General features: G+C 37.2%; 1 protein-coding gene across 1 annotated transcript in view; it reads left to right on the top strand.

The window, feature by feature from the left end:
* LOC107704457 (protocadherin-17) overlaps positions 1–15825 on the top strand; it is a gene marked incomplete at its 3' end in the record, with an annotated part of 29400 nt that extends 13575 nt beyond the window's left edge. Inside the window, exon 3 of the mRNA XM_016507385.1 lies at positions 15808–15825. Coding sequence (XP_016362871.1) covers positions 15808–15825 — 18 coding nt within the window. The remainder of the gene's footprint in view (positions 1–15807) is intronic.

The following is a 15825-nucleotide window of genomic DNA, read 5'->3' on the forward strand; positions in this document are numbered from 1 at the left end:
TCGCGGGTGGATTTAGCGGAGGGATCCGAGACGGGCTCGTCCTTTTCTCGGTCCTCACCCGCTAGATCCACGGCTCTCTCTCAGTGTTCGGAAGCCCGCGCTGTGGTTTCTTCCACACCCAACCCCCCCCAGAGAGAGAGAGAGCCAGACGCTTCATCTATCTTGGATGTGATGAGTGTCGAGACAGAGGAGACTGTGGACTCGCCACCACAGTCCCTCGCGTATGAGGTGGGATTCAGGCAGTAGCCAAAATGGTTCAAGGCCCGATGTTAGGGGCTACTTGTCATCGCGTAACGCTAACGACAGATGCCTCTCTCACGGGCTGGGGAGTAGTCAGGAGTGGCCGCTCTGCCCAGGGTCTGTGGGAAGGCCATCATCTCTTTTGGCACATCAACTGCCTGGAGATGCTGGCCGTGTTTCGAGCGTGCTTCAGAACGCGGTCACGCAGGGACGTTCCCAAAGCGATCTCGACGCAGCATCTCGGTCCCTCAGGGAACTATGGTTACATACGTAACCTAGAGACGTTCATGGGGTGACCAGCTTGTGTGACAAAACTATTCCTATCATTCTTGCTGGAAGCATAAAAATGCTAAAATATATTGATAAAGCATCAGTTATTCTCGCCTGCATTTTCTTTGCTCTTAATTTTTTTGCTTGCTCTGTCAATAAAATATGAGGGTGCCAAACTTCAACCAAAACCTCTTGAACAGATACTTTTGGCATTGTTTTATTTAATCATCATAGAAATAGTATAAGATGCTGGCATAAATGAAACGTTGGCTTTTACAGAGAAGTCAGAAATCAGGCAGATGTTGATTGTTCAAATGTTGATTGTTCGTCAGTACAGTAGACAAATGCAAGGTTTCTGAAAGTAGATTGTAAGTCAATATCTCACTCAAGTATCTGTATTGTTTCACAGCACTTAAACACCGGACAGAAGATTACTATATAGCCATCCACTCTTATTTGAAAAAAAGTACATCAAAACATGCTCACGTTATAAGCAAATATCAAAATGTATGTGCTTTGAAGGATGCACCATCTCTCCATCTTTAAGAGAGTCATTCTTGGCGCCCTTTTAAAGTTTCCACAGTGTCTGCGCGATTGATTGATCCAAAGAGTGAGAGGTTCATAACTGCCCAGTCCAGTCAGAGGGTTGTTTTCTGAGAGACTCGGAGCTGATCATTTCAGCCTCACTTTCTCTTACATGATCTCTCTATGCTCTTGTCATTTCGCATTAGAGGTTCCATGGCTCATGTCACTGACGACAAAGTCCAAATTTCTGATGATTAAATTATCTTGTCACCATAGCAATCTTCACACCTTTCCGTCAATTGATTTGTTAATAAATGAAGTGGTGCTCTCAAAATCCGTTGCCTCCGTTCTGAGCCGGATCTAAGGTCAGTGAACATTCAGGGCTTAGAGATATGAGTGCCTTTGTGGCTGGGTGTTTCCACATTTGTCACACTTGAGCATCTCTATATATTTTTATGTCTGGATGGATAGAAAGTTAGACCATAAAAAATCCAACAGGTTTAATTTATTTGGTGTTGTTTACAGAACATAACACTGCACATTAATTTATACAAGATTTAATAATGGTATTGTAATTTATGCCAATAGTCGAAAGTCTGCCTTGTCTTAATTACAGAACATAATTGCAGGCCTAAATGGATTTAATAGTGACAAAAATGAGCAGACATTAAAACCAGTAAAGACAAGTTAGCCTACAAAAAAAGATTATTCAGGACAGAATCCCACCCTTAGCGCCACCATTATGAGGAATTTGAGGCAGGAGTCTGTATTTTCATAACAAACAAAAGGTATAGCGAAGCCAAAGCAGAGGTCACTTTCAAAAAAAAAAAAAAAAAAAAAAAAAAAAAAAAAAAAAAAAAAAAAAAAAAAAAAAAAAAAAAAAAAAAAAAAAAAAAAAAAAAAACCTCTTATGGAGTTGTATTCAGTACTGTTGGGAAGGCAGGAAGAGCAGTCAATCATTCCTCTTTATAGGAAGAAAAGATTGGAGGGCTGAAACAAGGGAGAAATCTATTGACTCAGAGCCTTTAGCTGCTTCAATCTCCCTTTTGAAGGTGGAAATTTAAGCGCGTTTGAAGGCAAGGTCTGCCGAGTTTATAGCTTTAGATTATGCAATTGTTTCTTCAGGGGTTTGCTGATTAATTCCATACTCTGGCTGGCAGGTTCTTAATGCACAGCGGACAGGGCTGCTGTGGGACGTTCTGACAGCATTGCATTAGGCAAACCTCGCTTTTCTCAATTTATACGCACGCATAAAGAGAGATGCACGTAGCTGACCCTGAGAGAAATGGAAATGGAGAGAGAGCGAGTCACCTTGGAGTTTAAGACAATTGTTCAGTGCTGCCACAACTGTAATGCAGGCTTTTATGTGCGAATGTCTGAGTGTTTTTGTGTGTGTGGCATCTCTTTCTGGAGTTGTTTGAAGAGCAGTCTAGCAGCTTAACAATGCTTTCTTTCATTACTATATTGAATCATATTATATATTTAATTTTGGACTTTGCTTATGAATTGTTTATCATCTTCCCATGACCTAAATTCAAGCCTCTGTTGCTCTATTGAGTCAGTTGCCAACATTTTAATCTTTATCAAAGCATTTCGGATTGCAGAGGAAGGCTGCTGCGCTAATGAATGGAGTCTGGTCTCACAGATTCTGGATTCTACGCCTGGCTCATGGGAACCACTTTACATGATCTTTGGTCTGGTATAGATTATATCATGTGTTTGTAAGAAACAAAAAGCATTTGGGTTGAAGTGGTATGCTATAAACTAATTTGGGAAACACATTTGCTAAGCTTGTTTCCAAAATGCTCCGGGAATGATGTTTAACCGCTTTCCTTTCATTATGCGTTGTAAAGCACTCTAGCAAATTTGGTGTTTTGTAATTAGTGGTGCTTGCTCTAAGGCTTATGCTATCATTCATACTTAGGGATTTGAACAGACCCCGAACCATGAGGACTGCATCTCGGCATGGACATGACCACCTAAAACCATAACAACCCCTAACAACCAACTTGAACATCCTAGTAAACACCAATAACACCCTAGCAACCACCTAGAATACTTTTGCAGCCTTCTAGAATGACCATTTAGAACACCCTAGCAACCACCTTGGTGTACCCTGACAACCTTCCATATCATCCTAGCAACCACCTAAAACCACCTCAAAATCCCACAGCAAGCAAACGGAACACCCTAGCAGCCTCTGTGAACACCCTAGAACCACCTCAAAATCCTATAGCAGCCGAATAGAACACCCTAACAACCAGCCAGCAAACAAATATAACACCCTATCAGCTCTCTTGAACACCTAGCAACTATCTCAAAATCCCCTAGCAACCAACTTGAACACCCTAACAACCAACTGGAAATCCTCAAAAACACTAACAACCGATTTGAAATGTGACAGCAACTTTTTCACGGGTAAGTGACACGTACATAAAAAAAAAAAAATATGATAAAATAAATAAATAAATACAATGAAACATTTAAAAAGCATTCTGGTTCTATATATAGCCTACATACAGCATACTGTAGTCTTTGTGGCAGTTAAAAAAAAAAACCTTGTTTTGGAGGTCAACAGCGGCTCAGAGTCTCTCGTTCCCATCTCTGTCTAAACTGCTACTAATGAATCTTTTGCTGTTCACTGGGTTTGCAGGGTTGAGGTTGGGAGCCTTCAGGAGCCAATCAGAGATGACCACCTCCTTTCTCCTCATCTCCTGCACTCCTTTAAGCTCTGTGTTGGACAGAACATACTCTGAAATGAGTGTACTTTGTTTTCAAACCACCTATTTATTCACTACATTTTAAAACCGATTTCACAGTTCGCCTGATGGTCTGTGAAGATTGTTCCTGCGTGACGGCAGGAAGTGGTTTGGCATGAAACAGCCTCTATTTTGAGAAAGCGTGTGAACTGCTGTGTTAGGAATTTCAGGGAGAAGGGGAGGAGAAAAGCGATATTTCATTCCCTGAGGCTGAACATGTCACAGATGTGGTTCGGTGATACCAACACAAACGGTCCAGTGACATAGCCAGCGTCCCATTTTAAACTTCTCATCTACTTTGAAGAAGAAAAAAAAAAAACTTCCATTAACAAAAGCTGTGCTCATAAAAGCATGCTCATATGAGAGATGAGAGGCAGCTCATATACTCATCACTGCTTCTTGATGCATTAGTATTTTCAGCATTCAGACCTCTGAGAGGTTTGCACATAAATAATCCATCATTTCTTCTGCAGAGATCAGGTTCATTCATTCATTCACATCGGACTTCCCGATAAGTACATAAGGTTTCTTAATACACACACATTTAAGATCAGTGGTTCTAAATGGGTCCTTTGCATTCCAATGTTTTCTGATAATCATGCATTTTTTTAGGATATCAAAATAAATATGCTTATTGACCTTTGTTGACAGAAATGTAGTACAAAACACATCTTTTATAAGTTTTTATCTTTTCATAAAATAGCATATAATAGTATATAATTTAGTATTATATATATAAAATGTATTATGTTTATTAATAATTATATATATATATATATATATATATATTAGAAGAAGAATGAGCTTTATTGCCAGGTACGAGGATACGAGGAATTTGTTTTCGTGACAGAAGCTTCCACAGTGCAACAGAATGACAGTGACAGAACAAAAACACAGATAAAAAAATAAAAGATTAATATAATATATAGAACAAGTAAATAAGGAATACAATATACAAATTGACAATTGTATGTACAGGTATATTACAATTATATATGTATATATATATGCGTGTATATGTGGGCAATATAATGCATTATAATATTATTATTACTAAATATAACATATATTATTTTTTGATATGTTCTGATAATCATGTATATATTTTAGAAAAATATTTTGTTAGAGTAATAGAAATTATGATCATATTAAATTATAAAATGCATATAGAATATAATTTAGATTATATATATATATATTTTTTTTTTTTTTGCCTTATTTTACTTATTTTATAGATTTTGCAGTTCACAGTGAATATAGATTACTTAATAAAGTGAATTATAATTTTACAATCTTGATATTGTGTTGCAACTTGCAGCTCCAATGTAAAATCTGGATCATGAAGCAAAACCATTTGAAAACTTCTAATTTAAACAGTTTCTTCCACACATACTCACGACGCAGAGGCCAAATGCAGCATGACTCGCACGACACCTGGGGGTGGCTTAGGCAAAGCTGATGATAGCCTCAGCTCCCAAATCACTTACAGGTGGTCCAAGACTGGGCTGCGCTTACCGTCTGCAAACTGCATGGGGTGTTTTTCAGTGGATGTCTGTTCTAAGGAAAGATTAAGAGGTCTTTGACCTGCTGCACACTACTTTTAACACCTTTAGCAGAGTTAACCCTATTGGTGGGAGCTGTAAAGCTATTGGCCGAGGGCTTGTTGTGCTTAAATAGGTTTAGCCTGGCGTGCGCGTTATCTGTTTTGCGTTTGAAAGACAACCAAGTGTTGTTACCTCAGCTCAACTCCGAATCCAACTTCCAGCGCGCTCCCACACACGACCTCTCAGATACTTATCCAGCGATAATTTAATCTCCTGCATCGAGGCCAGAGAATCCCGACCACAGCTCCATTTAAGTTCCCAGATCCAGCCTTTTAACAGCGAGCAGATAGGAATGATATCGAGGGCCGACGTCTAGTTGGATGAGTTTTGTGGTTTGGCTTGAAATTTTCGAAAGGCCCCCCGTTACATAAAATGGAAAAACTAATAACGGAGGCTCCAGCAACATGGAGAATTGCTTCGTGCGCTTCTCACCAACATGGGCTGTAAAAGTTTGATGTACAAGTTGAGCACTTGTAGGGTTTAGGTTACAGTTTATCTCTCAATCTCATTTTCTTGTCATACCTCATTGTCTTTAATGAGGAGATATGTTTGGGATGAAGCAGGTTGATATAGCTAGCTGCTAAGAAGCTTGGGCAGATTTGAGTGTATTGATTTTCCTTTTCCAACTCTGTTGTCTCCACCTTGTGCTCCTTAACTTTTACATTATTTTATGCTGTGTTTATCTTTCGTGCTCTTGCCGCATATTTTTAATTTCTCTGCAATTTTTGCGCTAGGGTTGTTTGATTTCCTGGGAATGCATTATATAAGACATTACATTCAAGAAATTAATTTTAAGATGATTTGAATTATCAAACACATATATTTATAAAAATAAACAAATATTTAAAAACATATAAAAACAAATATTTACGCATAAATGTAAAACTTTTTGTGTGTGTGTGTAATGTTAAGCACAGCTATCTCGACTCATTATTAGATGCTTTTGAAGTGCTCTAAAAACTGCGAGGTGTCCTCGGGGAGGTCCGGACCACCAGTGGAGGAGAATCAGGAGGAATGCAGGAGTCTTTTGTGTGAAGCTCTGGGCTTTTAGGAGCAACCTCGGACGATTAACTAATCAATTACACGCCACTGCATTTCATAACAGAGAGACATGTGCCGTAGCTCTGTATCCTCAGCATGGAGCCGTGCCGATTCCAAACACCCTGCACTCTGACCGACCCCTGACGGCACTTCTCCAGCCGTGAACCCAACGGGTGACCTTATCCAATGAGAGTGAGCAGATTGCACGTGTTTGTTTGTCTTCATGTTCACCGAAGCAGAAGTGTGCTTGACATTTCCAAAGCAGTACCTCAGAGCTGCCAGTGGAAACTTTTAACACCCTTCTGCTCGAGAAACACATTCAAAAGTTGGCGTCGTACACCCAGAACTGCTTTTAATTAGTGCGCAGTCCATTTGTGGATGGTTCTATTTCTGATGTACTTAATTTATCTCTTACAGTATCATGTTTGCGTTTTTAGAAACCACTTAGGTTTTTTCCAAACTACAGGGTTCAGATAAGGATTAACTGTCACACCGTTTGGTGCTAGCAGTCTCATCCGGGCTTCTCTTTCATGTAACACCTTTTTGAAATTCTAATTAGTCCCACACACTTCATCCAAACGAAATCAAATTATGTGGGAGATTTCTGCACAAGTAAAACATGCAGTGCAACGTGGGAAGTGAGGTTGTTAAGCTGTCGGTGAAATCGAGGGGCACATTTTGGCCGAACCGCAGGGCTCGTTACTTGAAAGATAATAATACAGGAACAAGAGGTGCGGAGAAGGAACCGGATTCTTTATCTCCATCTGTTGCTCTCTTTCCCTCAGTTTTCTTTGTCCTTCCAAGGGTCAATGTACAATATGCTTGGTCATGGCCATATATATATATATATATATATATATATGTGTGTGTGTGTGTGTGCCCCTTTTTATGATCTGTTTAATTCATATAATATATATATATAATATAGTTGTAGAAAAATCATTTTTATATCATTTTTGTAGTTTCACAGCATGCCCAAATTTCCAATTAAATTTTTATTAAATTTAAAATTTAAATTATATTTCTTATTTTTGTTATTTTGTGTGTGTGTGTGTATATATATATATATCTCTTTCACAAGTCTTGCTCCCTAAAGCCTCAGAATGGTTAAACCAAGTTTCGACTCAGAGAGGTTATCCCTTGTATCACACCTCTAATGTACTTAACTGGAAAGCCAAGACACTCTCTCTCTCTCGCAAGCTCTCGTTCTCACTCTGTCCCTCTATCCTTGACCATCTGCCTCAGGTCTCACTGTGGTGTCGTTGAGGGTCTGAGCATGAAAAATTACACTGTAAAAGCCTTTTTTATATATCATAATGAGCTTAAGAAATGTATTTTCCACTTCACTTGTTTTAAGAACTACGACCAGAGCTGTAAGGACGAGTTGAATGTCAGAAAGCCTTTTGCTTTTCACATTCAACAAACCTGAGAGGCTTTAATAATGCAAAACACAAGTTTTGAAATGCGAATTATCTTCTTTTTTTTTTCACTGTACTCATACTAGAAAAGAACAGACACCATATTTTCTGTCTTTTCTGTTAACATACTTAGTTATGGGATTATGTTCTGCTTTATCCAAAGAGAAAATTGGGTCTTATCTGGTCTATATGACAGTTGCCACTGACTGCATAGAAGCAGGACTGCCCTGAAGCGCTTATAATCCCACCCGGGATTACTGTAATCTCCCTCTCTTCATTTTTGAAATTGGGATTTGTGAAAAGAAATGGTGACTATATGCAGTTATTGTCACTGAGATACACTGTGGTTTAAATCTGCATAAGGGCTTATTTTGTGGCTCAGATCACTTGATCTGTAGTTATGACGAGCACTGGAATTGAAAATCGCAGTAATTGCTCTCAGAAAGGATTTCATGTATTCAAGACACAAAAGAACAGACTGTAAAAATGTAATGCAGATCTGTGTTTAGATTTTAGCCTAATTTGGCCAGTGTTCTTATTCAGTCATTAAAATAGCATTTAGTCTATGTTTTTTTGGAGAGGCTAGGATCAAAAAAGTGTGTAAAGTGAGACGTAATATAATTGTTCTTAGCTTTGCTTATGAATATTAATTAAGTGACATGACTTGCATCCAATTGTTTTAACTAAATTGCAGGCAGTCATTAAAACAATGATTTTAAAAGTGACAAAATGAAAAATCTGTCAGTATTTACTCTGATCCTCATATCATTCCAAACCTGATTGACTTTCTTTCCTTTGTGAAACAAAATAGGTGATATGTTGAATCATGTGTCCGTGTTCTGTTTTGTTTTTTCCCCACATCAGTGTTGTTTGGACCCCATTGACTTTCATTGTATGGATGAAAAAAATTAGTTCTGTGTTCCACAGAAGAATGAAAAACAACATGAGGGTGAGTAAATGAAGAGCGTTTTTTTTTTTTTTTTTTAGTATTGTAGTCAAAACAAAACATAAAAAAGTTGACAATGTGACAGTGGTTGTTATGCTCCTGTCTGGGATCATTTTAGGACAATGATATCACTCAGAAGTAGCATCCATTTTACACAGACATTTGGGACGTACACAGATTAGACTTCAGCATTAATGGTGATTTATCTAGTGTGTCTGTGCACATCAGCACTGCTTAAACCCTTAAACAACAGAGAGCGATGTGTCGTGGCTGTTATATTTAAAAGGTTCCTGCCAAATCCAGGCTTAGATAAAAACGGATGACCTGCGGTGTCTGTTGGGCTCCCCGTAATTAATCAAGATGAATATAACTCTGACCACAAATGTCTAGAGTCATGTGGCGTTAATTTCAAAGGAAGCAATTAATTTTTCAAAACTTTTAACTGGGGGTCTGGGGCTGGAAGCAGGAAATGAGCAGCGATGGCATTTGGTTCGTTAAGGCCAGACGATTGATAGGCTCAGTAACCACAGGAAAACACATGACCGGCTAATTGAATTTGATTACTTGGTAATGCACTAGAGAAATGACCCAATCAATGCTCGTGCCATTGAGGAGGCCATTCTTTGTCTCTCCCCCTGTAATGAATACATCGTTTGAGAGTCCTATTATTCTCTTATTCATTTGATTCGGCTCGGCATGCACAGGGGTAACTTGTCCTGGTCTTGTTTGCTATGTAGTTGTAAACATTGATCGCTCTTTGTTTATGAAGCTTTATTGTGTACATTTAGCAAATGCTATTCCACCCAGGGGCCTGGTGTTCAAACAGCCAAACAAACAGATGCAAAAAACCCTGTTTGCCCTTGAAACCTTTGATTTTCGGTAGCCTGTCATGTCAGATGGCTGTTTTACACTCAATTAGGGAGCTATTGGACCCGAGTCTGTTTGCAGTCAGAGTTTGGTTTGTTTAGTTGCTGTGAAAGTTTTCTTCTGGGGTACAGTTAATGTGGACTCCGGTACGGTTTGCAGTTTGTATGAATAAATCTAAATTATGGAAGTGAGCCATATTTGAGGTTCATTTGCATCTTTGCATGCTTTTGCTCACATTTACCAAAGATTAATGCATTTCTCATAGCTGCTTCTCTCCAAATAAAAGTTTTTACACCACCACAGGATGTGAATAAAACAGTGAAAAAATCTAATATTTTTAGAATAAAGTCATATTTAAATATATATATTTATAATATATTATAATAGGCCTTATACAAGAATAAAGTCATACCATTAGAGATAAAAGTAATATTATTTAAAAAAAAAAAAAAGAGAATATATTGTAGAAGTATTTTTGATATTTAATTGTATTTTAGTTTAATGCATATCGCATAGCTGCTTGTTTCAGATTAAATGTTTTGGTGGTAAATCCAATGCAACAAAAATTTGCATATGGTGGTAAACACTGTCAGCAATTTAGTGAAATTTAGCCAAAAATTTAGCAATACAGCAATTTACTCTAAATAAATAAATATAATCTCCTTATAATAATAGGCCCATACAAAAATAAAGTCACACCATTATGATATTAAAATAGTAATATTTTGAGATTGAAGTCAAAATAATGATACAAAAAAATGTTGTAGAATTTGTAGTAGAAAATGTAGATTTAAAAAAAAATAGTTTAATTGAATTTAATTTTAGACATTATTGTAATGTTGCACAAAAACTCTACAGCTACTGCTAGTACTCACTGTGGTACTGTCATTGATGTTGCAAACGTACAAAATAAAGAAACAAACAAACAAAAACCTGAAAACCTGAAAACCGGTTTCAAAGTGCAAACATCCTTAGTTTTACATTGCATTGGTTCAGTGTAAACTTTATGATGTTTTATTAACAAAGTTCAAGAGAAGCACATTCAGATAATTAACATAATTAACACGTGAGGAGCACATTCAGTAATCAACTCAATTAACAAGATAAGAGGTATATATATATATATACACAGCAGACTTACCTCTGTTCCTTCACAGTTTTCCAGCATCCCTCCAACACCCCATCTCCTCACTTCTAACTATTCCTGTCCCAACCTGGGATGGGGGGAGTACTCTGGGTTTGGCCCAAATTCCGAGCTTGGAGCCCTTCCCTTTGGCCAGCACGCCAAATACAAATAAACTTTACTCCATTTATTATATGTGAGTGTTAACTTGTGAATTACTTGTACATCAAATTGTAAATGTACACTACTGAGTGTTTCTGTATATATGACAAAACTATATAGCCACCATCCCAAAGAGTGAACAGTTTGTCAGAAAACTGTATATTTTGGCAGATTTACAAGGTGAAACTGGACAATTTTTCTTCACAATGCACACATATGCTCTTCTCCGAGTCATGTTTGTGTTGTCAGACAGCAGAGGGCAGATATCTGGCACACCAGAATACCCAGATGCATTTCACAAGCTGGAGAGCACCAGTGACGTTCGAAAGGCAGATGGGCATCTATGCTGCATAAGCATCCCTTCCGTTCCCTCATGGCATCTTCCCCCCACCTCAGTACCTTTCACTTACTGTGCCTCTATATTTCTCTCTGTGTTTGTCCTGTAAACACGCTTATGCACACACACACAGGTTTGCTTGTCTTTTGTTCATTTGTCTCTATTGAAAGGAGGCATCTGGCTGGTCACCGTGAAAACACTCCAGAGAGGGTACTGAGGATTCACTGAAATAGATGAGCCATTTTCTGCCTTTCTCTTGAGAGAGTCTGTTTTTCTCCCACACACTCCCACACATACAGATTCCCTCTCGTTTTGTTGCTTCTCTTCGGACTGGGAGCTTAAAAAAACTTGTACTACTTGTGATGACAACTGTGTGTTTGTGAGCGGGAGTTTGCTTAGCTGTTGTTTGGAGAATTTAAAGTTTATGTTCAAAAGTTAACTATATCCTAGAAAACTTCTTTGGGGATCGTACAATTCGATTCATACACATTTTTATTAGTATTTATAAATTATATAAAGTAATAAATCTATACATTTATAAAAAATACATTTATAAATGTATATATTATACTATATTATAATGATAAAATTATATTTAATTTAATTTAATTTAATAATTTATGCATTTAGCAGACGCTTTTATCCAAAGTGACTTATTCAAGCTATACATTTTTTTACCAGTATTTAATTATATATTTTCTATAATTTTATAATTAAACATAATCATTTTATACATTTTATTCATTTTAAGAATCTTTTTAAGTTTGATATTATTTTTTATGTTTTATTTTACTTTTAGGTGTGTGTTACAGGTGTTAATCATTATTATTACTATTATTATTATTATAATTATTATTATTTCTAATGGCATATTATGTAGTAACACAACATGATGTACGTTAAAGTAAGATTTAGCAGTTAGCCTTTGTCTCTATTAATAAAGACGTATCTGGCATTTTTGAAAAGTTAGAAAACAGTCAAAACAATCACTTAGAAGAACAAAGAAAAATCTAGAAACCAGTCATGGAAAGTCTAAAGTGCTAAGCATTTTTGCTAATGACACCAGATGAAAACATGCAGATGGAAGCTAAGCGTGTTTTTAATACTCGATTGATGCAGTACCACAGATGATGGTCCAGTGCCCTCAATTAGGAGTTAAACATTCAATTAAAACAGGCGTAAGTTTATAACAGCGATAAGCAGTGTAGGTAATTAGCTGTCTGCTAGCCTGTAGCATGTAACAGCTGGACTGGATATGAAAACAGCAGAAATGCAGTGCAGCATTATTTATAAAAGTCACCTGATGGCTTCCTGATGCCATACACATCCGCGTCTCATTAAAGCCGGGACCCAGAGTTGTAAAAAATGACTATGTGCTAATTGGCAGGAGGCTGTGTGATCCGTACTGCTGTAATGTACTTTTTATTAGCTTTTAGTTGTTGATACAAAGTATTTATTTATAGCAGCTCATAGCAACACCGTTGGAACGAACAGGCAACTTTGGCTGCCAGCCTGCAAGATTGTGTTGTGTTTTTTCTTGATTGTGGATATTTGCAGGTTGGATGATTCTGATGAAGTTTTTTGCTAAAGACAAATGGCGACGAAAAGATAAATAAGCAGGCTGTGTGGAGTCATGCATGACCCAGTGCCGCCACGGCCAGTGGACACAGCTTGCGCAATCTCAGAAAAGCCTCATGAATCTCGATTTAGACCAGCACTATCCTCCTTGCTATATCGCTCAGGCGTTCTCTCCAGGGGCAGTTTGCATGCAGGCAGGATGTTGTAAAACACTTCCCTGGAAAGTGCTCTTATCAGCCTTTTAAAACGTAGACGTGTGGAGGTCGTATTCCTGCGATTCCTGTCGCTGCACACAGATGCTACTATCAAAATGAACCATCTTCCTCCATTCTGGCAACCCTGCGATTATGTTATTAACGGACGGTGCCTTTTTTAACTCATCTTTTTTAATGCCTCATTTTTGCATTCTGGGAAATTGGATGTAGAGCTAGTTGAATGTACTGTCTAACACAAAATTTGCTCTTTTTGACCTTGAAATGTCATGGCTACATGCATCAATGCTGTGCAAAAGGTTGATTTGTCCCCTAACCCTTGTGCTAAAGAAAATGTTCTGCCCTTTTTTCCTCAGAAATTAAAGTTACAGAAGTCAAAACGAACCCGAGTGCGCCTTGAATTTTCAAAAGACTCATGGCAATTACAACTTTAGCTGTAAAGCTTTCCAAACGCTGATTTAGCCTTTGATTCGGCTTCTGCATCTGCGCTTTTTATCTGCAACTGGGGTTGAAAGATGCGCTCCATACCGCGATAGAGAGTCTCAACAAAGCTTCATAAAGGTCACGAGGGTAAGGGGAGGCCTACGTGACCTTTCACACAATCCCACAATCCCCTCCTGCTGTGACTTTGCCATCTCGTTTCATCATTTCAACCGTCAGTGACATCACGTACCATTCACATATCTCCTTTTGAAGTCCAACGGTGCATTGAAGAAAAATATTATATCTCTTTCTAGCAAATCTCCAGATATTGTTTTATGTTGTAAGGTTTCATAAGCGAAAAAGAAAATTGAAAAGATAAACATTGCTCTCATACTTTGATTATATAGCAGTTCGCTTTTTTATCTAAGAGACCCAGATCTGTTTTCCTGGACCTTTTCCTGGTCACATCTTTCAAATGTCTTTGAAACAACAGGTGTGATAATACTTTTATATACAGAGTACATGTGGTAATGTCAGGCATAAAAGCGTATGTAAGTAATAAAGAACGTTTCTGCACTGCATTACTGTACCATCAAGATGTCTGAGAGGTTTTATGATGGTGTAGAGAGAGAGAGTGGATGGGAGGGAGAGGAGAAATGAACCAGTGCATTAGTCTCCCTAAGTCTTGCGTTTAGCCGTGTCAATATTGTCTGGACCACAGCTGAGTCCAGATTCTCTTTCGTTCCACTCCGTATTGACTTGAGTTGAGTTGTTGCGCAAACACATTGTGGCAACATTGATGTAACATTGAGTTGAGTAATTGAAACCCATAGGAGAGAGATCTGTGAGGGTCGTCGTCGGCCATTGAGAGAAAGACTGAGTGAGAGACAGGCAACATAGTCTCATTCGAAATACGTGCCTCTAAATACATTTCTGCAAAACTTAAAAAAACGTACCTATACGTACGAATCGCTGCAGGTTGCTGGATGTAACTCTGGAAAAAATTACAAACCGGTGAAGTTTACTCAATAAAGCACTTCTTATTACTCAGCTCTATCTTTGTTTGGTGAAACTGATTGATAGATGTTGAGACGTTCTTTTCTTTTTCTCCATATAATAATGACAGAAATGCAAAGTCTTCAGAGCTGAAGTAAATATGCTTACCATGCAAGAGAAAAAATCTCAAGATAGTTGTATATGAATATAAAAAAAAAATCGAATGATTTAAATAGAAATAATAAATATTTAAATGTTACTGTAATAGAATAATTTCACAAAATTGGTACAATTGTATAACATTGTATAATTTTGTTGTGCCAGTTTTGTAAAATTAATATATTACAGTAATATTTTATTAGAAGAGTAAGAATTACAAATTGAAAAAGAAATTGAGAATATTGGAGAAAATGTGCTTAATTGTCATATAATAATGTCACAATGTGTAAAAACCTTATGAATCCTAAAAAAAAAGAGAAAGAAATAAAGAAAAAGGTTATTTATTGACATGATTTTTCCCCCCATGCAATACTGGCAAAATGTCAATACACAAAGTCAAAATACTAAATAAACAAAAAATGTGACAGATAAAAGAGAGGAATATATATATATATATATATATATATATATATATATATATATCTTTCTATCTCTCTTATCTCTCATCTCTCTTATAATATTTATATTATTATGCAATATAAATAATATAAATCTGCAATATAAGGTATAAAATTAAATATAATGCAATAAAATAAACTCAGTGAGACATTAATGAGCATTAAGACACTGTAGTGCAAGGCAGTAAATATTGAATATAAAGATCACACTGCGTTATCACACTCACGCTGTAATCCTGCTTATTTATTTTACAGTTAGTGTCAGTCTAAAGTAAATACAATTAGCCTCTGTTACGAACAACAGTGAATGGGGTGTTCCCTGATGGATAAAGAGGGTTGTGCATGTGTGGGTGAGTGTGCAAAGCTTTTAACAACTCATCCTCTCATTTTCTTATACCAACAAACTCCTTCCTCTTCATTCCATTTTCTGCCTTGCTTCTCCATGCTTATTTGTACGTCATTAAGTTCACAAATGTGCAACTGAGTGTTTTGGATGTTTAATTAGCATGTTTCCTTGACTAATTAAAATGCACAAATCTAAGGATTAAAGCCCCTCTCCATTTCTCCCTCTTTCCCACCCTTTTTTTATGAATAATTAATCAATCTCTTTCACCACGAGATTCTGTTGCACACCAGGACACATTTCAGTGTTGCGCAAGATGTAAACTCTTTTCCTTTTTCCTTCACAGACAGACAATTTTCCTGCT

Source organism: Sinocyclocheilus anshuiensis, unplaced genomic scaffold, assembly GCF_001515605.1.
Source record: "Sinocyclocheilus anshuiensis isolate Anshui unplaced genomic scaffold, SAMN03320099.WGS_v1.1 scaffold1890, whole genome shotgun sequence".
NCBI classification, from domain to species: domain Eukaryota; kingdom Metazoa; phylum Chordata; class Actinopteri; order Cypriniformes; family Cyprinidae; genus Sinocyclocheilus; species Sinocyclocheilus anshuiensis.